Source organism: Anabrus simplex, chromosome 1 (genome assembly GCF_040414725.1).
Source record: "Anabrus simplex isolate iqAnaSimp1 chromosome 1, ASM4041472v1, whole genome shotgun sequence".
Classification (NCBI taxonomy): domain Eukaryota; kingdom Metazoa; phylum Arthropoda; class Insecta; order Orthoptera; family Tettigoniidae; genus Anabrus; species Anabrus simplex.
The window spans coordinates 592,446,834-592,474,096 of NC_090265.1; the positions used below are offsets into that span (position 1 = coordinate 592,446,834).

At 35.7% G+C, this 27,263-nt stretch overlaps 1 protein-coding gene across 3 annotated transcripts in view; it reads right to left on the reverse strand.

Annotated features, from left to right (window-relative positions):
- The window catches only part of Chd1 (chromodomain-helicase-DNA-binding protein 1), a 447,987-nt gene that overhangs the window by 179,355 nt on the left and 241,369 nt on the right, over positions 1–27,263 (reverse strand). For all 3 annotated transcript variants that reach the window (XM_067135606.2, XM_067135608.2, XM_067135605.2), the window contains exons 12-13: positions 23,189–23,469; positions 11,925–12,060 (exon numbers count right to left, since the gene is read on the reverse strand). In XM_067135606.2, the coding sequence (XP_066991707.2) occupies positions 11,925–12,060; positions 23,189–23,469 (417 nt within the window). The remainder of the gene's footprint in view (positions 1–11,924; positions 12,061–23,188; positions 23,470–27,263) is intronic.

Below are 27,263 nucleotides of genomic sequence, written 5' to 3' on the forward strand. Positions count from 1 at the left end.
TATTCAGCCCACAGGCCGGCATTCTAGGGAAATGAGGTCATCTCCCGTTGCTTCCCTCACCAAGTCAGCAGTTACTATTACATATCAGTCTCCCAAGCCCATTGAAATGAATGCACCATCTGATCCTATGAGTGATATCTTCACACCATAACTGAGGAATGGATTACTAGCATCACTCATACCTCAGTAATTTTCATATTTTCAAAACCAAGGATGAGACTGAGACAGGTCAATGAAAATAACAAATTTATTCTAGCCCATTCCAGAAGAAAAAGTGCACTGTAAACATTAGGACTCACCAGAAAAGGCACTTTGCAAACATTATATTAATTTATGAAAAACAGTGTAAGAAATTCATGATCCTATTAAGATAATCTCAAATGGGTTCGTTTGGATAAAATTCGAGATGTGTGTAACTGATCTGTATGTAAAATGACTGTAGGTACACTTGGTCAAAATTAAATTTCAAAGGCTTATCTTCCAACAATGGAAGAAATAGCAGCGACAAATCATACAACATCGCAAGTGTTCAATAACGCAATGTTGTTATTGTGGTCAGAGGGAGTTAGGTATGAAAATTAAGTTTCGTTCTTATCTGATGCTATATGATAAGGCAGGAGGAGGGGATAAAAATTGTTTATTATAAAATTATTCATGTAACATGCTTGGTACACCTAAGTGAAACTGTGCGCTTAAATTTTCCTATTGTTAATTGGCTAATGTGTTCACATGTGTGTCTACCCCTTAAGTTTCATTTTTTAATACAGGGCTTGAGATGATGTGAGATGAAGTTATATGGCATGATTTTACAGCTGGATGTCTTTCCTCGTACCAAACTCAATCAAGGGCCTAATTCTTCTTCTTCTTCTTCTTCTTTGAGACCACATTGGATCACTTTAATCAACCCCCTGGTTTGTCAATTTCATGGTAGGAACTGTCTGAGCCTTGCAGTCCTCCCAGTACTTCTTCATGCGTGTTGATATTCTTGTCCTTCCTTATGTAGAGAATATTCTAGTGGGGATTTTCTTCTTTGCGAGTGTAAAGTCATATTTTTAAGTGTTGTGTTTACTTTTTTCTTATCCATAGCGTCATCGGGTGTAAGGCCAATTTCTTTCAAAACCCCCTGATTTCTTTTATCCATCTGCATCCACTTGTAGTATTTTTTTGAATCAAGACTGTACAACACTAGCTGTTTCAGAAGTCGCGAATCTGGCATTCTCAGGATGTGCCCAGAAAATGGTATCAGTAATGGGCTCTAATTTCTGATATACAATGTTGTTAGGTACTATTTGCCATTGCCCATCTTGTTGATAGCTTTTATTGATACAAGTTCTTTCAATTCATCATTCAATCTTCTGTAATCTGTTAGTTTTGGATTGTTCGTTTAGATGGAATAATGTTTCTGCGGCATATGTGGCTTCTGGCTTTATGACTGTATGGTAATGTTCGATTATTGCATTAATGGATAAGCATTATTTTATTTTTCTAAGTTTCCCATGTTATTTTTTAGGCCTTAAATAACGTGTTTGCCCTTATCTGAATTTAATTGTGATACAATTTTAATTTTAGTACCATTAATATGTATTTCTTTTAATGGTGTTGGTTTTTGGAACATAATTTCTATTTTCTCAAATAAAATTTTAAGGCCAATTTTATCTGCAATGGTGTGAAGCTGTGATATTTGAGTTTTTGCTTCATCTAAATCTTTGACCAGTAACGCCATGTTATCTCCAAAACCAAGGCAATTTGTTTGAATTTTCCTACCATTTTAATATTTGGAGGGCATTTCCTAAACCATTCTCGCATTACCATTTCTAGTGCACAATTATATAGTAATGATGATAAGCCATCACCCTGCCGTAACTCAGTAGTTACTTTGAATGGGTCAGATAATTCTTCTCAGAACTTCGTTTTTGATTTGATCTCAGCAAGACTTAATTTTATCATATTTACTAATTTAGGATGTAATCCCATGTGTCATAAAATTGATAATAAAGATTTCCTGTGAACACAATCACGTGCCTTCTTGAAGTCGATAAAAGTTATCACCATATCTCTATTTCTTTTTCTGTTGTAATCTATTATCAGTTTGAGGCTCATAATTTGGTCAGGGCAACTCCTCCAAGGCCTGAAACCTGCTTGATATCCTTCTAGTTCATTGTCAAGTTGTACAGAAAATTTTACAAGTAATGTCCAGGAGTGAAATCCCTCTGTAGTTATTAGGATCTGCTTTGTCCCCTTTTTTAAGTAGTGGATGGATGATGCCTGTTGTCCAATGTTCTGGGAATTTTACTGTAATCCAGATATTGACTAGCTGCTGATGAAGGGCAATTATTGCTGAACATCCAGCATATTTCCAAATTTCTGCAAAGGTCTGATCTTCTCCAGGTGCTCTAAAACTCTACATGTCATTCAATGCTGTGTAAACTTCTATTATTGTAGGAGGGTTTATATTCTCTGTTTGGGGTTATTATCGGTGTATTGACATTTGAGTGAAGGAATAGGGATATAGGCACGGAAAGTTCGTGCCAGATAGCACTCCTGTAGTACCGGGTAAGCGAAGGCGATTGTCTTATGTTTATCCCAGTCAGCTGCGAGTAATGCATAGAATGTTACCGAGTTTTGTGAGCTAAAGCCAACTGTATATTCTCTAATATTACTCCACGACTGTATTAATTAACTGTATAGGTATATCCCCTAGTATATTACGGACCATTTTCAGCATTTAAGCGTTAAACAGTTGCAAAGATATGCTAAAACTAGCAGGAGGAAGGAAGAATTAATACAGCGGTATTAGAAAATTCTAACACGCTTTATTATCCAAATAATGAGTAGGAGTCGGCATGCCTTTTCTAAAGATTACAATTACTTGAGTACTGTACACTGATAAATATATAAATATACCTCCACAAGACTTAAATCATAAATAGAGATTTAAATGCACACTTGCTCCCCTTCTTTATAGACTTCGATTCATGAATTTTTTAAGGTTGATGGCTTACGTGAAACTGCAGATACAGCCTACTCTACCACCAAAGGCATGTGAATTTCTTGAGTTTCCCAGTGCCAGTTCCTTTGAAGATTAGACCATCAGCCATAAGGTGAAGATCACTATCATAAATTTGCATCTGATGGATTACTTCGTATTTAGAAAATCGGAAATAGATGGAGCACTTGTTTCCAACTACAAATCATTGTATTATGCTGGATCCAGACTTTTCCGTGAAAAGTTTGTTTTGTTTATAAAAGGTTAATTTCAATCGGGTGAAATTCTAAAATGCAGTGCTGTGAAATCTGAGTACACAAAACGCAAGACCTATAATGTGAAGCTTATTTTAGGAGTACCTGGTGACATTATAAGAGGGGAATGTGAACGTTTTGCTGGAGCAGGCCCCAAGGCATGTTACAAGCATATCACTGCTGTAAGCTATGCATTAGAGCACTTCCCCAAGACTGGTATTATTCAGTGTTCAGAAACATGCAGCCAAAATTCATAAACTTTTCAACCAAACGGTTGAGGCCAGTTAGCCCTATGAAAGTGGAATGTTTGCCCTTGGAACAAGTTTTGCTATTATAATCTCAGTTGCAGCAATTATAACTCTAGTAGAGGGGTGTTTCTGTCTAAAAGTGAGGGGGCTGTTTTCAAGAACATTTTCTCTATCAGGCCAAATTTTCAACTCTTTAAATCGGCTGTACATGAAATTAATCCGAACATTAAATATTCTCCCAACAGTAGTTTTATGGATTCCGAAGTTAAGGTCTAGTTCCTTGTCAGATTTTTTGGTCCTTAGCTTCATAACTGTCAAGAAGAAACACAGTCTGGGTTCAAGAGGGAATATCTGTAAATTGTATCTGTTTTCTCCCAGAACAGTAAACACCAAATTACAATGTTGGACGTCTACAAATCCTGTTTTATTATTTATAAATTTCATTTTCCGTATTGACAGATTCAAAGTATAGATAAGAAATGTGTTTTTCCACCATTCAATACACAATTTATTTTAATAGATTAAACTAGTACCGGTTTCGGCTCTTTAACGGCCATCATCAGCTAGTACATGATTTGTTTTAGCCATTAGACAATTCACAAGTTGTTATTGTATTAGGCATCCGGATGTCTAATGGGGGATGGAAATGTATACAATAGCATATAATTAAAATATCAGTAGTCAGGGTAAAAAGTTACAAATTAGAACATGAGTATGTAAAACATATTAAAAACACACAGGCCACAATATATAACATTTAAAAAGTTTCAACACATTAAAATGGTACGTATAGGTAGACACTTGTTAAAATTTTCAATTCATGCTACATAGATTCCATTCTTCTGTCCTCTGTGCAACAAGCCTTCAAACACATCGGCACAAGACTTCCACAACAACTATAACTACAACAACAAACGTAGACGAGAGAGGTGTTGCCACCAACTACTTCTAAATACAAGCTCGAGACCTGCTGTGTGCTCCACTGAAACTTGCCATAGTATATCACAAGTTGGGATATATAACACAACAAAATTTCTTCATGACAAAGGCCCATATCAATAAGACGTACACCAGTTTCAGAATGTTCTCAAAGATCACCTTACGCAGCTAAAATCAACATAACTTAGAAGCAAAGGAACTGCACAGAGGACAGAAGAATGGAATCTATGTAGCATGAATTGAAAATTTTAACAAGTGTCTACCTATATGTACCATTTTAATGTGTTGAAACTTTTTAAATGTTATATATTGTGGCCTGTGTGTTTTTAATATGTTTTACATACTCATGTTCTAATTTGTAACTTTTTACCCTGACTACTGATATTTTACTTATATGCTATTGTATACATTTCCATCCCCCATTAGACATCCGGATGCCTAATACAATAACAACTTGTGAATTGTCTAATGGCTAAAACAAATCATGTACTAGCTGATGATGGCCGTTAAAGAGCCGAAACCGGTACTAGTTTAATCTATTAAAATAAATTGTGTATTGAATGGTGGAAAAACACATTTCTTACCTATACTACAAATCCTGTATAAAGCAATATGGCATCAGGATTACGCATTGTTTCCTCAACAACCAAATTACCTGTAGTATTTGTTTGAGTACTGATGTCTTTGAAAATGGGAGTCACAAATGTTACATTCACTTCTTCGGGTATGTTCATGATTCCTTCCCGTACTTCAAACGAGGTGATTTCGGTATATTCCGATATTGTAGGCTTATCGTGGTGCATAAACCTCTTCCTTGTTCGTGGTCCACGGAAAACGCAATGGAACAGCGCCCGGTTTCAATCTTGCTCTCTCACCTTTAAATACAAACGCATAAATTCGGTGGTTGTTATTGAAATGCCTAATCAGTTTATAGGTAGAAACTAGGAACTATTTCCCTTCGTAAATCGCACTTACCCAACAAAGTTTTCGTGAAATCACCGGGTTGAAAATAATGGAAACACAGTTTAATATTTTCTGTCAGATTCTTCTCACCAAAATTTGTCCTTCTAATAACATGTGACCATTTCTTACTCATTTCTTTATTTTGTGGAAACTGGCGAATCGAAAATGGGTTTCCCTGATTTTTGCAAAGAGGAACACTGCAATAGCTCAGCATAGTCATGCAAATAACATTTTAAACAACTTAAATTCATGGATATTTAGCAGCACGAGTACACAGGAGACAAATGAAGAACACATTGTGCTTACCCAGTACAACAGCAGTGCGCTCTATCGGTGCTAGTTCTATACATCCCTATTCTGATGGTTCTTCACAATTTAGGAGCATTTTGAAATATTTAGCCAGGATTTGTGCATTGTCGTGATTGTTGTGGGCTAGTTCACCATTTCCATCTTGTAATAATAAGGTTGGGGCTTCATACTTTGTCAAATGTTTTTTTTTTTTTTTTTTCCTTTCTTAATTTTGTAACAATTCTGTGAATGTGATATTTTGAATTCATCTTCAATTGGGTTCAGAGTTTCTTTAAGATACTGTCTTTTTATTCTTCTTAAGGTTTTAGTTGTACTTTCTGCTCTTTAACTAAATTTTGAAAAATGCTTCAGATTTTGCGGCTTACCTAATATGAAATGAATGATAGTGAAAGAAATTGGGTAAGAACTTGGAAGGAATTGGCGGTGGCCTATGAATAGGAACTGTTCCAGCATTTAGCTGGAAGTGAAAATGGGAAATCACAGAAAATCATTCTCAGAACAGCCGACAGTAGAGTTTGAACCTATTCACCACTTGAATGGAAATGCAGAGCTTGGCTGCATAGTCATAGTACATTAACACGTGCAGCTACTCCGCTCAGTAATTTTTCATCATCATGTGTAAAAAAAAAAAGGTTTTCCTTAAATCTCTGACTAGAATCAATTTGTTTAGACAGTTGGCTTTGGAAATTCTACTTCCTTCTGAACCAATCATTACGAAATGGAGGATCTGGTTAGAGGCTGCTATATATTATTGTAAAAATGTTTGACATTACTGAGAAACATACTAAAAGAATTAAGTGAAAATGAAGCAGAAAACATTGTTGAAGTAAAGGGAGCTATATGAAGGGAAGGAAGAAAGGAGGCTTTAATTTACATTAAGTCACATTTCAACTGCATTTCTACAGCCATCACAGAGCTCGAACAAAATGCCATACGATTTGTCACAAAAATAAATCTAACAGAAAATCTCTTACTAAGAGCTTAAATCTGCACCAGGTGAAACTGCAAAGAAAGTAGAAAAATTTAACTATGTACTACATAAAAGTATGGAGTACCACACATCATTACAGTATAATGGCAATACCTTCTCTAGTAAAACGGAGAAAAAATTGTCGGATATTAAATTGTTGCTGGAAGAAACAGCAAATGCACAATATGCACCTCTAACATCTGTTTTTCTCAATACAAATCAATTCTTGGAAGTAACAGAGAATTGTTTCTGTTTCCAAACATTAAAATGATTACTGTTAAATATTGCAATGGGAAGAATTATTTTCAATTCAACAGTATTTACCTATGTATTACATAAAAGTTATATTATTGAAGTATATTGGCAATATCTTGTCTGGCAAATCAGACAGCAAATTGTCCGATATTGAAGAAATATCTATAAGTTATGATTTTCATTTCCGTGTTGACGTGTAACTATAAAATGAGAATTAATTGAGGGATGTTCCACCATTCAACACAATGTACAAAACATGATATTTATTGAGCAAAAACTGGTTTCAATTCCCTTGGAATCATCATCAGTTCATGATAAATAATTAAAAAATCAAAGCATCCTAATAACAATCAACATGAAAACTGCCTTAAGTACATTTACAATGATTGACATAAAATACATATGACCATAAAACATATTAGTATTTACAGAAAGTTTTTGGAACAAGTCACAGATAACTGCAGATACATATGACAAAAAACACCACACACAACCGCACATTAATATTTACAGAAATTTCTTGGATTTGGGTCAAAGATAATTGCAGTGCGTTTGTGCACTGTTGAACAAAGCTTTAGGAAAATGGGTAAAAACTTGGGAGTTGCAGAATAACTGTGAGGTTCTTATTTATTACAGTGGATATAAAAGACATATGTTAAAACGTTCAGATATTCTTAGCTGAAACGTTGGTGGATGGTAAAAACATATACAGTGAACGCTGTTTAAAGCTCTGTTCAACAGTGTACAAATGCACTGCAATTATCTGTGGCCTAAATCCAAGAAGTTTCTATAAATAAATTTTTTTTTTTTTTTTGGTCATATATGTCTGCAGTTATCTGTGACCTGTTCCAAGAACTTTCTGTAAATACTAATATGTTTTATGGTCATATGTATTTTATATCAACCATTGTAAATGCATTTAAGGCAGTTTTCATGTTGATTGTTATTAGGATCCTTTGATTTTTTTATTTATTTATTGCAAAGTGATGATGATTCCAAGGGAATCAAAACCAGTTTTTGCTCAATAAATGTAATGTTTTATACATTGTGTTGAATGGTGAAACATCCCTCAGTTAATTCTCATTATATTGAAGAAATATTGTCACTGGAAGAAGTAGCAAACTTAAAATATGCGCCTATAACATCTGTTGCAGCTGAACGTTGATTTTTTTCAATACAAATCAATTCCTAGAATGAACAGAGAATCATTTCTGTTTCCAAACATTAAAATTATTACAGTTAAATACTGCAACAGAAAGAATTATTTTCAATTCAGCAGTAGTTCCAGTCCACAAATTTGTTGAGTTTTACAAGAACATTTTTATTGCTTTTATTGCTTTGGTAGATTATATGTTAGATTTTCAATGGATGAAAAGATGAAGTTTTTGATAGTAAATATTTTATGGTTTGTTAATGCATATTTTCCTGTTTTAAATTGCATAATCTGATACGTATTTTGCATTTTTTAAATTGCATAACTATCTGGGCCCTTCTCATAACCACACGAAGATATCTGTAACCTTTAATTACAATACTGTAATGAAGATCTTTCTTTATATTATCACCAAAGTACTTACAGTGGTTCTCATGAGGTACATTCACTCCAGTATGGTAATTATAATCAGCCAATCAAGTGGTAAACTTGAGCACAACCAACAATGGATTAGTAGTGGATAATTTTAAGCAAGTTTCATCCAAAACGATACATTACCAAACAGGCCACAAAAAACATTTATGACTATTACAAAGAGATTATTTCTAAAGATGTCTACTGTGACTTTTCCCTAAGCACTTGGCTGTTATCTAGCTTTTGAACCCAAGATCCTGAGTACTACATGCAGGACCATTAGTACTGGATGAAATTAACATATCTATGGGACAAGCTAAATATTGAACTAGTGATACATTACTGATTGAATTCTGAGTAATGCAGACTTCACATCTACATTATCAGCCCAAGTAATACAACACTGATGAGAACTAGTTTCCAAAATCATATTCCTCCTCCAAACTCAGCTGCTAATACAGCTAAGTTGGTGGGTAACAAGTTGACTTATCTTGTCGACCACAACTGCATTAATTACAAATGGAGTTAAACATTTGTGAACTTGTCTTGATAACTTATGGTGTCTGTGCTGGCATGTGCACTTATAATTAACTGGGGCTGGGATTGAAGAGAAGGTAGGTAGGTGTGACCTACATGCTAGGTACTATCCCTGCACGTCAAATCTCGAAGATAAAAACAAAGCTGAGAATAATGAGCGAGGTTTTAACTCATGCCTCTTTTGTCTTCTCCGAAAACTATAAAAAAAGGTAGTTAGTGGGATGTAAAAAACAAGTAATATTATTTTCTTTTATCTTCACATTGCAAATGCACCTCTTTATAAAATTAATCTTCTTAGTGCCGGCTCCCTTACTGCTGTGGTTGCTAAGATTGCCAGAGAGAAAATGCCTATTATGCAGCACCGAAGATAAAAGCATATCCTATCCTCACTTTTCAAGGTATCTCATTGTAGTTTACATTTTCTTGTAGCTAAGTGATCCCTCTCTAGCTGCCTCTGTGGATCAGTGGTAGTGTCGGCCTCCGGATCCCAAGCTAGAGGGTTCAAACCCGGCAGAGGTATATGGATTTTTGAAGGGCGGAAAAAAGTCCATTCGACACTCCATGTCGTACGATGTTGGCATGTAAAAGATCTCTGGTGACACATTTGGTGTTTACCCAACAAAATTCATTAAATCTCAGCCATAGACGCCCAAGAGAGTTTCGGTTTACTCGGTCTGCCCTCTAGTGGGTCTAGAGTAAAACGGAACGTCAAAATTGACGAGCAGACAGCCAGATGGCGTCAGATTGAAATGTCTGCACACGGTAGCTGAGGCTATACGATGATGATGATGATGATTATTATTATTATTATTATTATTATCCCTCTCTTCACTCATTATATTAACATCACAAAAATAATTCATACTGCCGAGTAAAAAATTTAATTTGTTCCTGCAATTCTTGAAAAAATTTAAAACTCAAATTCGGATCTCAGTACATTCTAGTATTTTGACTGTACTCACCTAAGTTTGGTATTCCTGTGCACATTGATGCATTGTTTACCAGTTTGTAAAATATCAATGTTTTAAGAATAATGGTTCATCTAAAAATATATTAAAATACTGACTTGGTCTAGCATCAGGAGGAGGTGCACGTTTGGGGCCAGGCGTCTCAAGGAATGCACGAGAGGGTTGAAATTGTACGTCGTGATCGGAATGAATTTTACGGAAATCGGGAATCTGGTCATCATCGTCATTACTGTCTCCACCAACTCCATCATTATTCCCGTCACTATCATTACCGTCTGAATCGGAAATTTCATTCATCACTGTCACACGAGTAAGTCGAATAACATCACCACTATCGTCATTGTTTGAAACATTACCGGCATTATTATTACTCTCAGTATCATCTGAATCATTGCGTGACTCGATATAATCACAGTCATCACTCAATTAATTAACATATTGTAGCAAATCGCCCTCAATTTCAAACACAATACGAGAACTAGTCGCCATTACTACGAACACATGGTCTACAGGTACATGCAAAACAGCTGAAATAGAAAAAAATCATAACATCAACACAACATGCCACACAGAGATTCTGGTGGTAGATTTAGAAACTACATAGTTTCTACTACAGAGTGATGCTGACTGGAGCTGCCATCTGTCAGATATGTTCAAACTGTTATTACGACTTACATAGACAGCTGCAACATGGAGCACGATGGCGCTCCTGGCACTTTTCGCTAGCCTACAGAGGAGAGCGATCGCGCTCCCCGGCACTCTAAGAGTTAATATGGCCTCATTTACAGTATTTTGATTTTACACCAGTTTGGCTGTTTGCATATTAATTTCAGTGCTTTATTCTATGCTACCAGATATGATAAACACAGCAGAATGTAACTACTAAGGAATTTATTATCAGCTACATCGACCTACCTTGGCGTCCTGGGAATTGGAGTGGCCAGGTATCTGAAACCTCAACAAGCTGAGAAGAATTAAGAAAAAAAAACTGCTGTGTAGCGGTCCACTTTCGGGCCTTCACAGAGAGAGGCTGAGGATAGGTCATGGAAGCTCTTAAAGGGTAAAGAAGCAGTTCCACACTTCAAGTTTACAGAGTATTATGTGGCTTAGCAAAACTCTTTAAAAAAAATTCATTTCCAAATTCCTTTGTTCAATAAATATTTTAAATTTTATTTTGGATTTTGTTTTCACTTAATTTGTTACCTAGTTCTAATTTTTCTTGAAACAGCAATCACCATCATCAGAACGCGGTTAACCTACCTCTTGCTGATTTTTTGCAGAGTTTTAATTAATGTTATTGGGGAAGTATGAATGTATTACCATAGATCTTTTACATGTCAACATCGTATGATATGGAGTGCCAAATGCAGTTTTTCTCCACCCTACAATCTTGCACTCCCAACTATATCACTAATCCACAGAGGCTATAGGAATAATAATGTTACTAGTTTCATGGCCCATTAACTACTTTTATTGTTTTCAGGGTTATAGGTTTAATGATTAGAACTAGAGGGGGAAAAACCATGAGATTTGTCCTTTCTGGAAAAAGTTTGGCCTGAGATATACAATACTCTGATTTAACGTGTTTTTAAAGGTTCTGAGAGTAGCCCTAGGAACCATTTTTATAGCTAATTTAGAATTCATATTCATTATAGTCTACAAATTCAATATCATTGATTATTTTAAATATTATTCTGGTATCACTGTTTCATCTAAATTAAGCTATTTTAAGCTTGTTAATTTTAGTTGAAAGTAACAGCTTCATAATTTTTACTGTGTTCCTTGTCAAATATTATTTTATATATTATCCAACTAAATTGTAAGCTTTCTCAGCCTGGGCAACCTCAATTAAGGAGAAAAGAGAATACAGTTCATTCAGAATAAAATATATACAGTATATATAAAGAAGAATTCACTGAACTTCATACCTTAGCAGGTAGTGACTTCTCAACATCTTTTTTGACTCTCCGAAGGATGAAGGGTTCTAGTTGTTTGTGTAACTTTGAGTAACCTTTCTGAGCTGAATTTGCATGATCCTTCTCAAAGTCTTCCCAAACATCAAACCTACAGGAAGAAAACAGTTAATGTTGCCAGCTAATGTACATAATGATGGAGAAAAATAACACTTAAGGCAACACTCCCGAGATAAAAATATATTTTTACCTAATGCATGGATTTTCACAAAACTTTGTGGGAATGTCACCTACATAAAAGTAGAGATATCATAAACATTTCATTCATATACAATTAATAATTTTTTCCCCAAAACGGTTTTAGATTTTTAAAAAAAAATTTAATTCCATCTTTTTTATGAAATTTACCGTATAATCCCGAATACCACCCACACTTTTTTCCCTAAAATATTGCTTACAAATCTTGGGTGCGGGACGTATTCAAGCCGTTCATTGTTGTAAATATCTACTATGTTTACATGGAGTATTGAAATAGATTTCAATACGGTTACTAAACTCAATATACTACATGTAAACGGGCATTCAGGTCTTATTGTGTTTTAGTTGCGTTCTGGGGATTTTAGTTTCTGTCATGTCATGATTGTTGGCTATAGGTGCAGGACTTACATGGCTTGAAGTCGATGCGACACTTTCCTGATGATTCGGCAACGATCTAGTGTCCAAAAGATTTAAGAAATGTGGGATTTCAAATTCAGTGGACGGTACTGAGGACGATTACTTGTGGAAAGATGCCAGTGACGAAAGTTCCTTGGGTCAAGTTTAGCAATCTTCGCTTAGCTAAGGCTGATTTACTGTATGTTTATGCATATTGTTTATTCCCTTGGATACAAGCAATCAATTATTACATCCCTCTGTCTTTCAATAATAACAGTATCTTGATATGAAACTACAAGACGTTACTTGCTCGCGTACTTCACAAAAGTAAACAAACTGGCTGCCACAGAACCCACAAAAAAGATTAAACATACAAGAATACCAAAACTTATAGCTGTCGGCACCATTGTAGTACCAGCAGGAATACCAATACAAGCATAAAATGTTGCTCAATGACAGTCGAGTACTGAAATATTAGTCCGTAACAGGCTTTATAAATTCATTCAGAAATATGGTAGATCTTACAGCTTGAGTCTGTATAAATATATCAGGAGGGGGGCTGTTGGCCCATCCCATGGATGCATAATTGTAAAGAACAGGCATATTTGATTGAATGGAAACACGACAATGACATCATTACCTAACAAAACAGTTCAGCAGATGCCACGCCCATTTCTGCTGTGTGCAGACTTGCAAATAAAGCATTATTAAAGTGATAAATTGTTTGATTTCAACACAATAATTTTGTGACAAGAAAGAAGAAACTCAATCCTTTCAATTTCAGTCATAAGAAAGAAAATGCCAAAATTACTAAAATATCGATTTTTATCTCTGGAGTGTTGCCTTAAGACTTACAATTGTGATTAGCAGCAAGACTTCAATACAATGGCCTACTAGAGAACTCCAACGCAGTACCAGCTTTTACCATGAACACATAGGTTACTAATTTATAAAAATGTTTCTAAAATAGTAAACTAACATTACTGATTTGAGTTAACCATTGATGTTATAACAGTTACCATATTGGCTAAAATATGCAATGGCCTCATTTGCAAGGTAATGCTGAAGGTTTGGAAGGTAATCACAAGAAATATTAAATACGAGTATAATTAATGAACGTAACCACAACATATTCAAGCTCTCCTATAACTAAGATAATTTAATAAGCCCTAAAGTAAATCTAAGAAAAAAGTTTTATTTTAATATAAAATATTGTGTACAACAACAAAGAAGATCTCGATCAAAGCAAAACTCAGGCACTACCAGACAGTGATCCACCCAGAGGCTTTATACAGTATGTAGCTGAATCTCTGCATCTGATAAAAACAGGATAAGCCAAGAAGTTGGAACTAGTGCACAGAAAGATTCTGTGGAAAATACTGGGACCTCAAAGAAAAAGAGGGATCATACAGAAAGAAAGGAAACCAAGAGTTATACCTCAAGATGGAAAAGATCTCGGATACCATATGGAAGAGGAGAGCCATGTTCTTTGGATATATCTACAGGATGAATCCAGGAAGACTAACCAATCAGATAATTTTTTTCTGAGACCAGGAAAGCTACGGTGCACTGGCATCAAGGGGTGAAGAAGAAGAATCTGGAAGAAATGGGAATATAAGGAACGGAAGGGAAGTCATAAACAGAGATGCTTATAAGTCAAGGACTTAAGCAGGGATGTAAATTATCACATTATCACCAATATTGTTCATATTTTTCATTAATGATGTATTATATAATCAAGGGAAGGATAGAACATGCCCATTTATGAATAATAAAGAAATTCCTCGCCTAGTTTTCTGCTCTCTCTAAGGCTAGGCAGTATGTGAAACAAGTCCTAATAAAACTGTTGAATGTTGCAGAATATGGAATCTGAAAATAAATATTAAGAAAATACAAGTAATAAAAGAAATTCCTCGCCTAGTTTTCTACTCTCTCTAAAGCTAGGCAGTATGTGAAACAAGTCCTAATAAAACTGTTGAATGTTGCAGAATATGGAATCTGAAAATAAATATTAAGAAAATACAAGTAATAATATGTAAAAAAAATAAGACGTGCTGAAATGAAACGGTTGGTCACTTTATCCAGCACAAGGTGTTTAGAGAGGAAGATGTGTAATAAATAATAAATTTTGCAAAATAATTATGTGGCTTCCAGATTGCATGGCCAACTATGGAGTTAGAAGACTATGTGAGGATATAAGCATTCAAGCAGATATAGCCATGAAAGTATTGGTTAAGATTAAGAAGGGGAGAAGGGAGGGTTATACTGAATTTAGCATGCAAACAACAGATGGAAAACTTAAATGATGATTACTGGCTAACGAAAGTGAAGATAATGTTCGACAGAATAGGAATGGGAAGCTAATGGGGCAAAGAGATTCAGTATAAAGATAAGGAATTCAGAAAGAACGTTTAAGAAGCCTTTCTCGTGGACAGTCGAGATTTTCTTCTGATGACGCAGAGCACAGTTCTCTGTGAAATGTAAAGAATTTCATCTTATTTTCTTGACACGGCATAAGCCCAAAAGCCTATACAGTATCATGTCTATGAGTATGGGCCGTGAAAGCATCAATGGCAAAAAGAACGTAATAGTCAGAGTTGAGAAACAGATGATTCTGGCAGAATGTGGAACTAAAGGGACACTGCTGGAATTTTGTAAAATTATACACAATATGGCAATAAGGAGAGAAAGGCTTCCTAACAGAAAAGTGAGAGGAATGGTGTGGTGGCTAATGAGAATTTATAAAAGTAAGGGTCAGAGAAAGAGAGAGAGAGAGAGAGAGAGAGAGAGAAATAACAAAAATCAATGTCTACTCTGTGGCGAAGAAATGGAAGAAGCACATGTATTAAGAGTCTGTAGGGCAACAGAAGCACTGAGAGTAAAATATCTGGGAAGTGAATATAAAATAAAAATAGAAAGAGAGGGAGAGGGAGAATTCTATACAATTACTAAACTATTAAATAAAGAGTGGATCGCACCAGGAAGAACAGCAATTTTTTTTTTCATTTTAAAAAGTATGTGAAAAAAGGAAATTTTACCTTCTATTCATAATTCAGCCATTAAATAAGGCATGTTGTTAATGGTACGATACTCCAAAAGACTTGTGACACAAAAGTAAGCATTCAATAAGCTAAGGAAAGGGAAGATACACGTTGTACTAGATGATATAGCATTGTTAACGACTAGGACAAAATAAATGATATTTAGTGTAGTAATAGTCAAATAATTATAAGAGGCAAATTTAATGCATGTATCAAACTTTAATGAATTGCAATAAAAGTGTGTCCTTTCCCAAGTTTCAGGCGATCCGGAACTAGGGGATGGGAGTGTTGTAGTATTCTAGTCTTGCAAGTTGAGGAACAAGACCACCAAGAGTTTTCAAAAAAAGTTAGATCTTGTACCCAAGCAGTGTGAACAGAAGAGAGGAGGAATTGCAGAGTGAAAGGATGAAGGAGTTCTGGACGAGGGAAGAACATTGTGGACTTTCCTCAGTTTTATTACATAAAGTTGATAAGCAACTAATTTATCGGCATAATCTGAGTATAGGTATTGTGCAATATTCGTGTGATGTCCTAAACACAACCCCAAACACTGCACCATTCACTTACACCATCCCAGGCTAGCCCTAAATTCAGTTACTGGAACATTTAACTCACAGGACACCTCTTAGTGCATTCATTCTCGTAAGTTTACAACTTACTTGATAATCCTAGTTTTGTTTCCCTAAAACAAATTCAAATAACATGTCATTAAATTTTCTTCTCTTTGATCTTCTTAACGCATTTCAAGATGTGCCAGCAATTTTTAACATTTCTTCCTCTTTCCGCCACAGCACATGACACTCAGGAAAAATAAATATATAAAATTTATCATTTATATGTCTCAGTAACTACTTTTACAGTTTGCGGAGGCACTGAGCTGCTGGAATTTAGTCCTGCAGGAGATTTTTAACGTGGCAGTAATCTACCGACACGAGGCTGGCGTATTTGAGCACCTTCACATACCACCGGACTGAGCCAGGATCGAACCTGCCATGTTTGGGTCAGAAGGCCAGTGGCTCAACCATCTGAGTCACTCAGCCTGGCAGAAAAAAACCACCAAAATTTTTCATAGCTAGTACATTGCTAAACACAGCCCCAAACGTTACACCATTCATTTATACACCATCCCAGGCTAGCCTTAAATTCAGTTACTCAAACATTTAACTCGCAGGCCACCTCTAGCGCCTTCATTCAAATCTTTCGTAAAAACCTGCAATTTGAAGTTCATATCATAACTTCTTTTATCTTATGTGACAAAATCATTCTCCTTTCCACATGATCATTCATGGCTGGAATAGTGACGAAAACAGAATGCACTAATGCAATGACACAAAGCCCAGCAACAATACAATACAAGCTACAGATTGGAAAAATCATCATTCCAGCTCTAAAAGCTCCTGACCTCAGCAGTGATACATGTGGTGACTCCCAATGTGCAAGCCAGTACGGTTGGTGAATGAAATAAACTGACTTTCATGAACGGGAGTCTCCTTAAATATTAGGCTGTGCATGTAAGACTACTACTTTTGTAAGTCCCCTAAATTTTAACAAAAAAAAAAAAAAGTCTTATATTTGGGCCAATAAAGCATTTGAAAAAAGATTGATTCTTGTTCACTTAGACAATTACCATATTTATCAGCTTATAACTCCCCACTACCCGCCCAACTTAATTATAGACTATTATTGGGAAGGGGGAAAATAATTGGAAAAAATGGAAACGGGATCAAAAATAATGGCAAAAAGTCTCTCAAGTGAACTGGCAGTAAGTACAACATTTCAGTTAACGGTAAAATCCATGCTTCCCACCAGATGCCAGATAACATGTTAGCTATTGTTATTGTTACATTTGGCCATTTGTTAACTGCAGTAACTTATCAGTACACTACCACAGTAACCAGACATCCTTCTCTCTGGCGTCTGGTAAGAAATTCCACCTATATATCAGCATTGGTTTTCTCTTGGCTACTCTCTCCCACTAGATTTCCTCAATGCTCTTCCAGTTTCCGATCTCTGCCTCCCACATGGCATCCAGTGATGCAGGAGTGAAAATGAACAAAATAACACATTTTATGGCATCCTTCAAGTTTAATGTGTTAGAATATGCTGCAGAAAATGGAGTGAGAGCAGTAAGTTGTAAATACGAAGTGCAGCCATGTATGATTTGTTATTGGCATAACCAGAGACAAATTATTGTGAGCAAAGAAAACATCTAGCCTTCCAAGGCATGAAGAAAATACGAAAATGTGGACATAAAAGTTCTGGAGTGGATTAGAGAAGCAAGAGACAATGGTAACGGTGTAAATTACAATATAATGCAATTTAAAGCATGTGAAATTGCACACTGGCACTGCAGGGAAAGATTTTGAAGCAAACAGAGGATGATCAAAATGCTTTAATCGCCAGAATGGACCAAGTTTTCAGAGAAGGAAATCTCTGTATCAGTGCCTTTCATCAGATTATATGACAAAGTAATCAAAATTCACAACTTTGTCGCAAGAATTTGGAAAGAGCATAAGTTTTTTTGTCTCAAACTGGCAACGCCATTGTTCTTTGATATGCTATCAAATACCACAATCAACGCAGTCAGTGCATCAAGCACCGGGCGAGCTGGCCGTGCGGTCAGGGGCACGCGGCTGTGAACTTGCATCCTGGAGACAGTGGGTTTGTTCCCACTGTCAGCAAGCCTGAAGATGGCTTTCCGTGGTTTCCCATTATCACACCAGGCAAATGCTGGGACTGTACCTTAATTAAGGGCCGCTTCTTTCCAAATGGCAGAAAGCTTCCACCATATTGCATGCTTAAAAAGGAGAATGCTGCCAAAAGAAGATCTTTTCCAAAGACATATTTGTCCGAGTACATGAGAAACGTTGGATGGAAGCTGAATTAATGAAGAACTGGTTGAAGACTGTGTAGGATCATACATCAGGAGACCTGCTGAACAATAAGTCTATGCTGGTAGTAGACAGCTTCCACAGTCACTAAGTGGATCCTTTGGAAAAAAAAACAGATGAACATGATGCAGACTTACCCACCCATCATCCCAGGAGGCCTTAGTTCAATTTTACAGTTGTTGGACATCTTAAATAAACCATTCAGAGATCATGTAAGGAGGTTCTACGCAAATTCGACAGAAAAGGATAAGCATGTGATGACAAAAGGTGGCAAAAGCAAGCAACCGTAATTTCCTGTAATCAGCGAGTGAGGACTAGTCACTCCAGATGTCATCAAAAAATGTTTTAAGAAAACAAGAATTTCATCTACTCCGGATGGATCTGAAGGCGATCTATTCTGGGAAGGAAAAAGTCCCAAGTGAGGATTCGGACCAGCCATGTGATTACGAAAGCAGTGACGATAGCGATGATCACACCGAGTGATTTGAAGAACACTTGCACAAAAGGCAAGGAGAAATACTTTTTAATATACATACATACTTCATTACAGACTGTTATGCCTTTCAGTACCCTCCTGCCACTGTTCCCACCTGTTTGTACCAGCAATCATTCTCACTATCTTTCATGTCTGTTACTTCTAACTTATGAATAAGATATCCCCAGTCCACTCAATGTTCACTTCCATAAAGAAAAGTTAATCTGACAATAGACCAACGTAAAAATCGTTTTATCCAGGAGCTGACTTCCTTCTTACAAAATACTGTCGATTGCAACGGCGAGCACACTTCCTTAGCTTTGTTGTGCCTTGATTCAATCTCACTTACTATACTACCATCCTAGGAGAAGACATCCTAAATACTTGAAATTATCTACCTGAAAAAGCTTTGTATCCTTAATCTGACACTGAATTCTCTTGGATTTCTTACTTATTGACATCAATTTAGTCTTGGAAAAGATACTTTTCATACCATACTCATTGCACCTATTTTCAAGTTCCAAGATGTTAGACTGCAGACTTTTAGCACTACCTGCCATTAACTCTTTCCGGTCTAACTGCAAGCATAGCTCGCAGCGGGGCTGAAATTACGCTCAGGCCGTGCTGTGAGCTGGTGGTTACATTGTGTTTCTTCATGTTTTAGTTACGAGAGTATTTAATCAGATGGCAGTATTATATGTCTAAGTCAGAGAATTTACGATATTTTCAATCAACATGCATCAGTAGATGTTGTCACTCAGTGAGCTCTAAGACATGGCTTCTTGCTGCAAACATGTGCTTGATGAAAGTGATATTTTCGATATTTTATGATATATTATAAGTGTATGCGCAAATGAACATATTATTGACGTATGAATTTGAAACAACTTCTTACATTTCATTATGATTGGAGTTCGTTTTACGGCCTAGCGGCGTTCCCGCGTATTTCATATTTGCGTGAATACGTAAGATTGTCTACATATTAGTAAAGTTGTCTGTTTAGAAGACTGTATTTTCTCTTTCTCAGGAGTCTTTTGTGGTAAATGGAACAATATTTTTGCATTTGAGTAACTTCTGACAAAATTGTACAAAATAAAATTTTATGAGAGCTCCCATTTTCATCATTGTAATTATTACTATTATTATTGAAAAATTATTTTTATATCGTACTCATTATTGCTGTTGTTTTGTAATTGCAATGCACATTTTATATTAGCAAAATAGGGTAAATATAACAGTATTTCAGAAAACTGTACTTGCTTAGTTATCCGTCAGACATTTTTACCATTTGCGAAAAAGGTATAATATATAAACAATTTTAAAATCTCAAGTGATAGTCGACATAATACAAACAGCGTTTTTCAAAACTAGATGCTCAAACAAGCACAAAGAAAAAATAATCATGCAAATATCTCCTACAGGTACAGAGATACACTGTTTTAAATATCCTTAAAAATGCCCAGTCCAGAACGTTTGTTAAGAGATATTAAGGCCCAGACTGGAATGGGTCTGCATAGACCAAATTGTTTACTACATTTTGACCTAAATGAATCCTTCCCTGCCACTTAATACCTTTCAGCAGATGATCCATGTACACTGTGCACAAGAAATATGAAAGATTACAGCCTTGTCCAACCCCTGTAAGTATCTTGAACCAAGAACTCATTCTAACATCAATTCTCACAGCAACTCAATTGTCAGCATAAATGCCTTTGATGGATTTTAATAATCTACCCTTAATCCCATAGTCCCCCAGTATGGCGAAAATCTTTTCTTTCCCTCAGTACTCTGTCATATGCCTTCTCTAAATGTACAAAACATACCCTTAACCATCTATCCCTCTCATAGCATTTTTTAATTACTTGGTGCATACTGAAAATCTGATCCTGACAGCCACACTGAAACCGCACTAGTTTTCATCCAGCTTACTCTCAACCACTGACTGCACCCTTCCTTCCAAAATGTCAGTGAACACACTGCCAGGTATATTGATTAATGAGACACCGCGATCGTTGTTGCAATCCTTCCTGTTCCTTTGGTTATAGATTGGCATGATTATTGCTTTTGTCCAATCAGACGGAACCTTACTAACACTCAATGTTAATGTTATTACTCTATGAAACCATTTCATCTCTGCCTTCCCACTATATTTCACCAGTTCAGCTCTAATTTCATCCATTCCCCAGCTTTATGACAATGGAATTTATTTACCATCCTTAGCAATTCCTCGAACATCATTGTTGTCCTCCTGATGAACTTAGTTGTTCGAGAAATCCCAAAGAAGATTTCCTTTTACATTGAGATTTTCAAAATTTTCCTCCTCCCGTCCAGTGATTCCCTGGGATTTATTATGAGATACCCTAAACACTATTCATTTCCTTTAACCCTCCCTTTCTAAGATTCTTTATTAGTGTCCAGAAAGGTTTCCCTGCTGCTTGACCTAGCCTTTTTAGGTTATTACCAAAATCTTCCCACAACTACTTCTTTGATTCAACAACTATTTGTTTTACTCCATTTCCTGCATCTAAGTACAAATACTGTCCACATCATTTCTCGTTTGGAGCCATTTCTTGATATACGTTCTTTTTACATTTACAGGCTGCTCTCACTTCATTACTGCACCAAGATGTTTGTGTTTTCCCATCTTTACATACAGTTGTTCCTAGGCATTCCCTTGCTGTTTCTACTACAGCATCCCAGCATTTGTAATAACTGCATTAAAATATTTTATAAAAGTTGGTCAGTAAACAAAATATTTAATACTGCCATTGATGCTTTCACGGCCCGTACTTATAGACATGATATAGGCTTTTGTGCTTATGCCGTGTCAAGACTTTAAGGTGAAATTCTTTACGCTTCGCAGAGAACTGTGCTCTGCGTCATCAGAAGAAACTCATAACTGTCCACGAGAAAGGCTTCTTAAACAATGAGCTTTGAGTTTAGACGTTATAATAGAAGTGGAAATGGTACGTTCATTCATCACCAGATGGCTCCCCGGACGCGGTACATAGTTGAATGATGCCCCCATTACCTCTTCCAATGTTGAACGCAGTTTCAACCAATATAAATCTGTCCTTAGAGATAATAGGAGTCACTTTCCAGCACTTAAAAGAACATTTTGCAATTCATTGTTTTGGTAACAGAGAATAAAAGATTATGTGTTCTTCAAATATATTAAAATGAGAAGTGCAACACTATGTTGCATGTAGATCTACTTTGCTTAGATTCTTTGAACTTTGATATTAAATAGAAATTAAATGTTATATGTGTAATTTATGACCATATAATATAATTCCATATTTCAATAATTATTAGTACATATAAATCTGTTCCCTGATGAGTATGGCTTTTAGTGCCGAGAGTGTCCAAGGACAAGTTCGGCTTGCCAGGTGCAGGTCTTTTGAATCGACATCTGTAGGCGACTTGAGAGTCGTGATGAGGATGAAATTATGATTAAGACAATACACACATCCAGCCCCCATGCCAGCAAAATTAACCAATTATGGTTAAAATTCCTGACCCTGCCGGGAATCAAGCCTGGGACCCCTGTAACCGAAGGCCAGCACACTAACCATTTAGCCATGGACCGGACATGATGATGATGATACAATATACCAAATTAATAACAATGTATAATGCTAAGTTGGACTTCCTATGAATTACTTAGAATTTCTTGATAATAGAAATAATTCAGGTATATATAACACAATTATAAGATCAGCAGAAAATGTATCCCTAGATGTTGTTAAAGTTAGTGTTGGGAATAAATAAAAAATGTTATTACTAAGAATATATCATACTGATAACAGAATAAAGGGCAAATTAAATAGGCAATAAAGTATAATAACTATTATAAAAATATCAGGTAATATAATTGTGGATTATAAAGTCAGATGATTCTCCCCCATTAAAAAAAAAAAAGAAAAAAAAGAAGTATGTGTAAAACATGTCCCAAGTATGCTACATTATTATAATAAATATTACTGGTTTTACATCCCATTAACAACATGCTAAGTGGTTGTTATTATAATTTTTAGAAAGATGTATTTAAAACCTTCTCTGCAACAAACAGGTACTCAATCTGGAAATTCTAAGGCAATATCTGGGAAGAAAAGTACATAAAAATTAAATTAAAGCATAATTTGACAAGTAAAATATATTTGGCGATCTCATCATTTTCATTCACCTCAGGAACAATTTTAATGAATGATCACTAACTTGTTTGGCATAATAAAGTGAAGGAGGCTCCACAATTCCTTCAGACTGTTCTGCAAAGGAGTTCCAGTTATCAGAAGGCGGTGGTTTGTATTGAAGTCCATTAAGGCTTTATACAAGAGAGAGTCATCATTCTTCAAACGATGAGCCTCATCCACTAATAATGCTGCCCAGCTTACGCTGCCTAGGAACACTTTATCCTTCAGAACAATTTCATACGTTGTGAGGATTGCATTAAATTTCAGTCTCTTTGAGCCTGCAAAGCACCATTCATACTGACGTATCTGTAAAAGAAAATTAGTTAACATATGATAGTAAAATCAAATACAATGTAGTCAAATCAAATACAATGAATTATATACTGATTACAAACTAAAAAGTATACTTTAAAATGTAACCTGTTACAGAGAGGACACTACATCATTAAGTCTCTTCTGTTAGTAATGTCTACCAGTTTTAATCAATAAAATGAAGGACACCTTCCGCACATTCCTTGAAAGGGCCTGCAGAGTGCATTTGTTAAAAGCAAGTTGATTATATAGGCAAATTTTAATAACACTGCTACTTGATGCTAGGACAGTGTAATAGTGATTTCTGCAAGATCAAAGTGTACCTATATGAAGATGAGGTTCAGGATCATCAGGCCTTATCACATGTGAAGAATGGCACGCAGGTTTGAAATAGGGATGTACTGAAACACAATCGACAGATGTCTCTAGAGTAGTAGATAATATATGCTTTTAGTTCATCATTTGTTAACCTGTTTTCTTGCTGGAAGTTTCTCTGTTGCTGTATTTATAATGCAAAATAACGACTAACAAAAATAAGGAAAAACTACTGTGTCTAAAGGTGTGTTCCAGTGAGTCAATGCAAACGTCAATTGCAGCCCATTCATACCACCAGTTCCCTAGAAAGAGGAATCCTAATGGAAACAGTGGTTGCATGTGATTCACATGTAGGGAATTCGATCCCGGCCCTTACTTCCAATCCCGGGATTTCGGGATTGAAAATTAAAAAATAAGATATTCTTACAGAAATCAGCTGTTTAATCAGCAAATCAAAATTTGGACAAAATCAACATTTTTTCGGTATACACCTAGCTAATCTAATCACTCTAACTAATCAGACTTAGAGTCAGACTAACCAGATTTAAAATCACTCAGTCTCTATGTTAAAATTATTCTCTTCCAAGAATCAGTGAGATCTCTATAAACTTACACAAATTTTTAAAAACCCTTATGTAACAAACTATGAAAATAAACTTTGAAAATTAACAACAATCTCTCTGAACATAGACTAAATAGACGACTTTCATGTAACAACATAATAAGTAGGTAGAAAGATTTTTTTTTTGCTAGGGGCTTTACGTCGCACCGACACAGATAGGTCTTATGGCGACGAGGTAGAAAGTTTCTTAGCAAAAAGTATTTAAAAAGTAACATTAATTCACATTTCTCGTAAATAAAAAAGAATTGAAATAATAACATTAAGTTATTTATTAGACCACCTAATCAATACAAAATCAATACGATTTTGTATTGATTAGGTGGTCTGATAAATAACTTAATGTTATTATTTCAATCTAATATCATCAATACGGACCAAAAATGATATTTATTACACGTAATAAAATAAAAAAGAAAACTAATTTAATAGGAACACTCTAATTTGATTTGTGAAAATATGATCTGAGAAATAACAACACGTCCAGTGTCTCATCACCAAGTCTGCTTCTTAATTTGTTGCACATATATGCAGCTGCTGAGAAAGCACGTTCAGGTTCGACGGAAGTTCGAGGAATCGTTAGTAAATACTTAAAGTCTGCTCTAGGTTATAGCTCCGAGTAGAATTTGAAGACTCGCATAGGTTCACTTCCTTCTTAACAATTCTAGAAAATTTATTTTCATTTAATGCTTCAGGAGACATAATTTTCCTGCTGTTTTCTATTTCTAGCTGAAGCTTTTCTTTGAGCATCAAATCACTTCTTTCTGTATTTGTAGGCTCAACTTGCATATTTTGTTCTTCCTCTTTGCCATATTTTTTACCATTTAATATCTCAATTAAAAAAACAATCTGGTTTTATTTATCAGGACTTCGCTCGTACTTGAAAATGTACGCTTTATTTCATCATCGAACGCCAATGCCACATTGTCACAGTGAGGAATATGTAGGTGGCATAATACGCCACTCAACTCATTTCTTCGGCGATCTTTCATGCACTTTCGTAAATGTGTCTTGAATTTAAAACGAACTCGGAGCTATTGACATTTAACTGCTTAAGAAGAAACTTAAGGGTAGCATCAGCTGTGCATAAATTCACATCAGTGTGACAGAGTGCTTCTACAGTTAATTTGACTGGAGCCAAAATTTCAATGATTTCATCGATGAGCTCGAAATCGGACTCTTCCAACTGCACTGGATTATTCAAATCTATAAGCGCCTTTTTGACGCTAAATTTCAAGAAGGCATTCACTCATCTCACTCACACGGGAGAGGAAATGTACTAATGCACGCACAGGGGATGAACAATAGTCATGCGCTAAACGAGAACAGGCATTTATACATTGAAAAGACGCATAAATAACGCACTGAGAGTTTCGCTTCACGCAGTCTATTTTGCAAATTTTTAAAAATGATGTCAATCCCGAAAATCCCGGGAACCCAAAAACTTAATCCCGAAAACTACGGAATTGAAAAGTATAGGAAATATTTGTAGTCAAATACCATTAACGGCTGTTTGTTTTAATATTTCTAATCTTGCGCTTTGTGGGATACCTTTTTTAGCTGGATTTATTCCAAGGATTTAATTTTAGAAATTGTTAGATTGTCTTATATTAATATATTTAGGTTTCTTTTTATATTTTTTCTCTACGGGTTTGACTGTATGTTATTCTTTATGATTAGTATATTATTCAATAACAGGTGAATTTAATTCCACATCATTTCATCCATTAAACGATAAAGGGTGAATTATGCTAAAGAGAATATTAGTGTTGGTTATAATAGCAATTTTAGGGGGGTGTATATTAAGTTGAGTTATATTTCCATCACCTTCTATGATTTGTTTACCAACCACTTTAAAATTGTTGGCTTTGATTGTGGTTGGGATCCCGATTTTCAGGATCCCGGGATCGAATCCTCTATTCACACGGTAGAACAGAGGAAAATTATGACCTGCAATATCACGGTCTGTTTGAACCCGATGATTCCTACAAAAATGCTGCATTGGTGTACATTGAACTTTTCTATCTCTCTCTTTTCATTCTCCCTTGTGAGGATACAACGGCATAATGTTGCTGCCTCGACTGTGATTCTTGTTTTGGGCAAGTAATAAGGCTTACTTAATGTAGGCTCAAGATCAGTCAGTGAGACCAGGTGATCCAACCATCGCATAGGTCTCCGTCCCCTCAGTCGTTTCCAATTTACTTCAAGTATCTTCTACTAATTCCGGAGGAAAGTCTATTTATGATTCACAGATGTTCTAAGATCAATGTGCTGGTATAAGGTTCTGTCCAAAATACTGTTACCATCCTCCTGAATACCCACATTTTGAAGGAGTTGACTTTCACCCAGTCACTTAATTTGAGCGGCATAGGTAGCTATTGGAAAAGTTACAGTCTGCATTAGCTTGAGTTTGGAGATGTAAGAGAGCACTGAATCTTTCCACATTTTGTTTAGCTTGATCACCAAGCTTCTGGCCATTGCCACAAGATGCTTTATTTCATCTTCACACCCAGCATTGTTACTAATTAGAAAACCAAAGAGAACAAAATTCACGATGACTTCATAGTCTCTAAGGCTGCAAGGGTACACTTGATTAGTTCTATCAACAATTATTACTTTGGTTTTATTCTTATTGAGATGCAAACCAAACTTTTGAACTGAACATTTTAGCATCTGCATTATTTCCTCAAAGTGTTCTTGAGAAGTAGCTCTGATGACAATATCAGTATACCCGAGACTGTTTATCTTTCAACTATCTTTTCTTTTTTTTTTTTGCTAGTTATTTTACGTTGCACCGACACAGATAGCACTTATGGCGACGATGGGATAGGAAAGGGCTAGGAGTGGGAAGGAA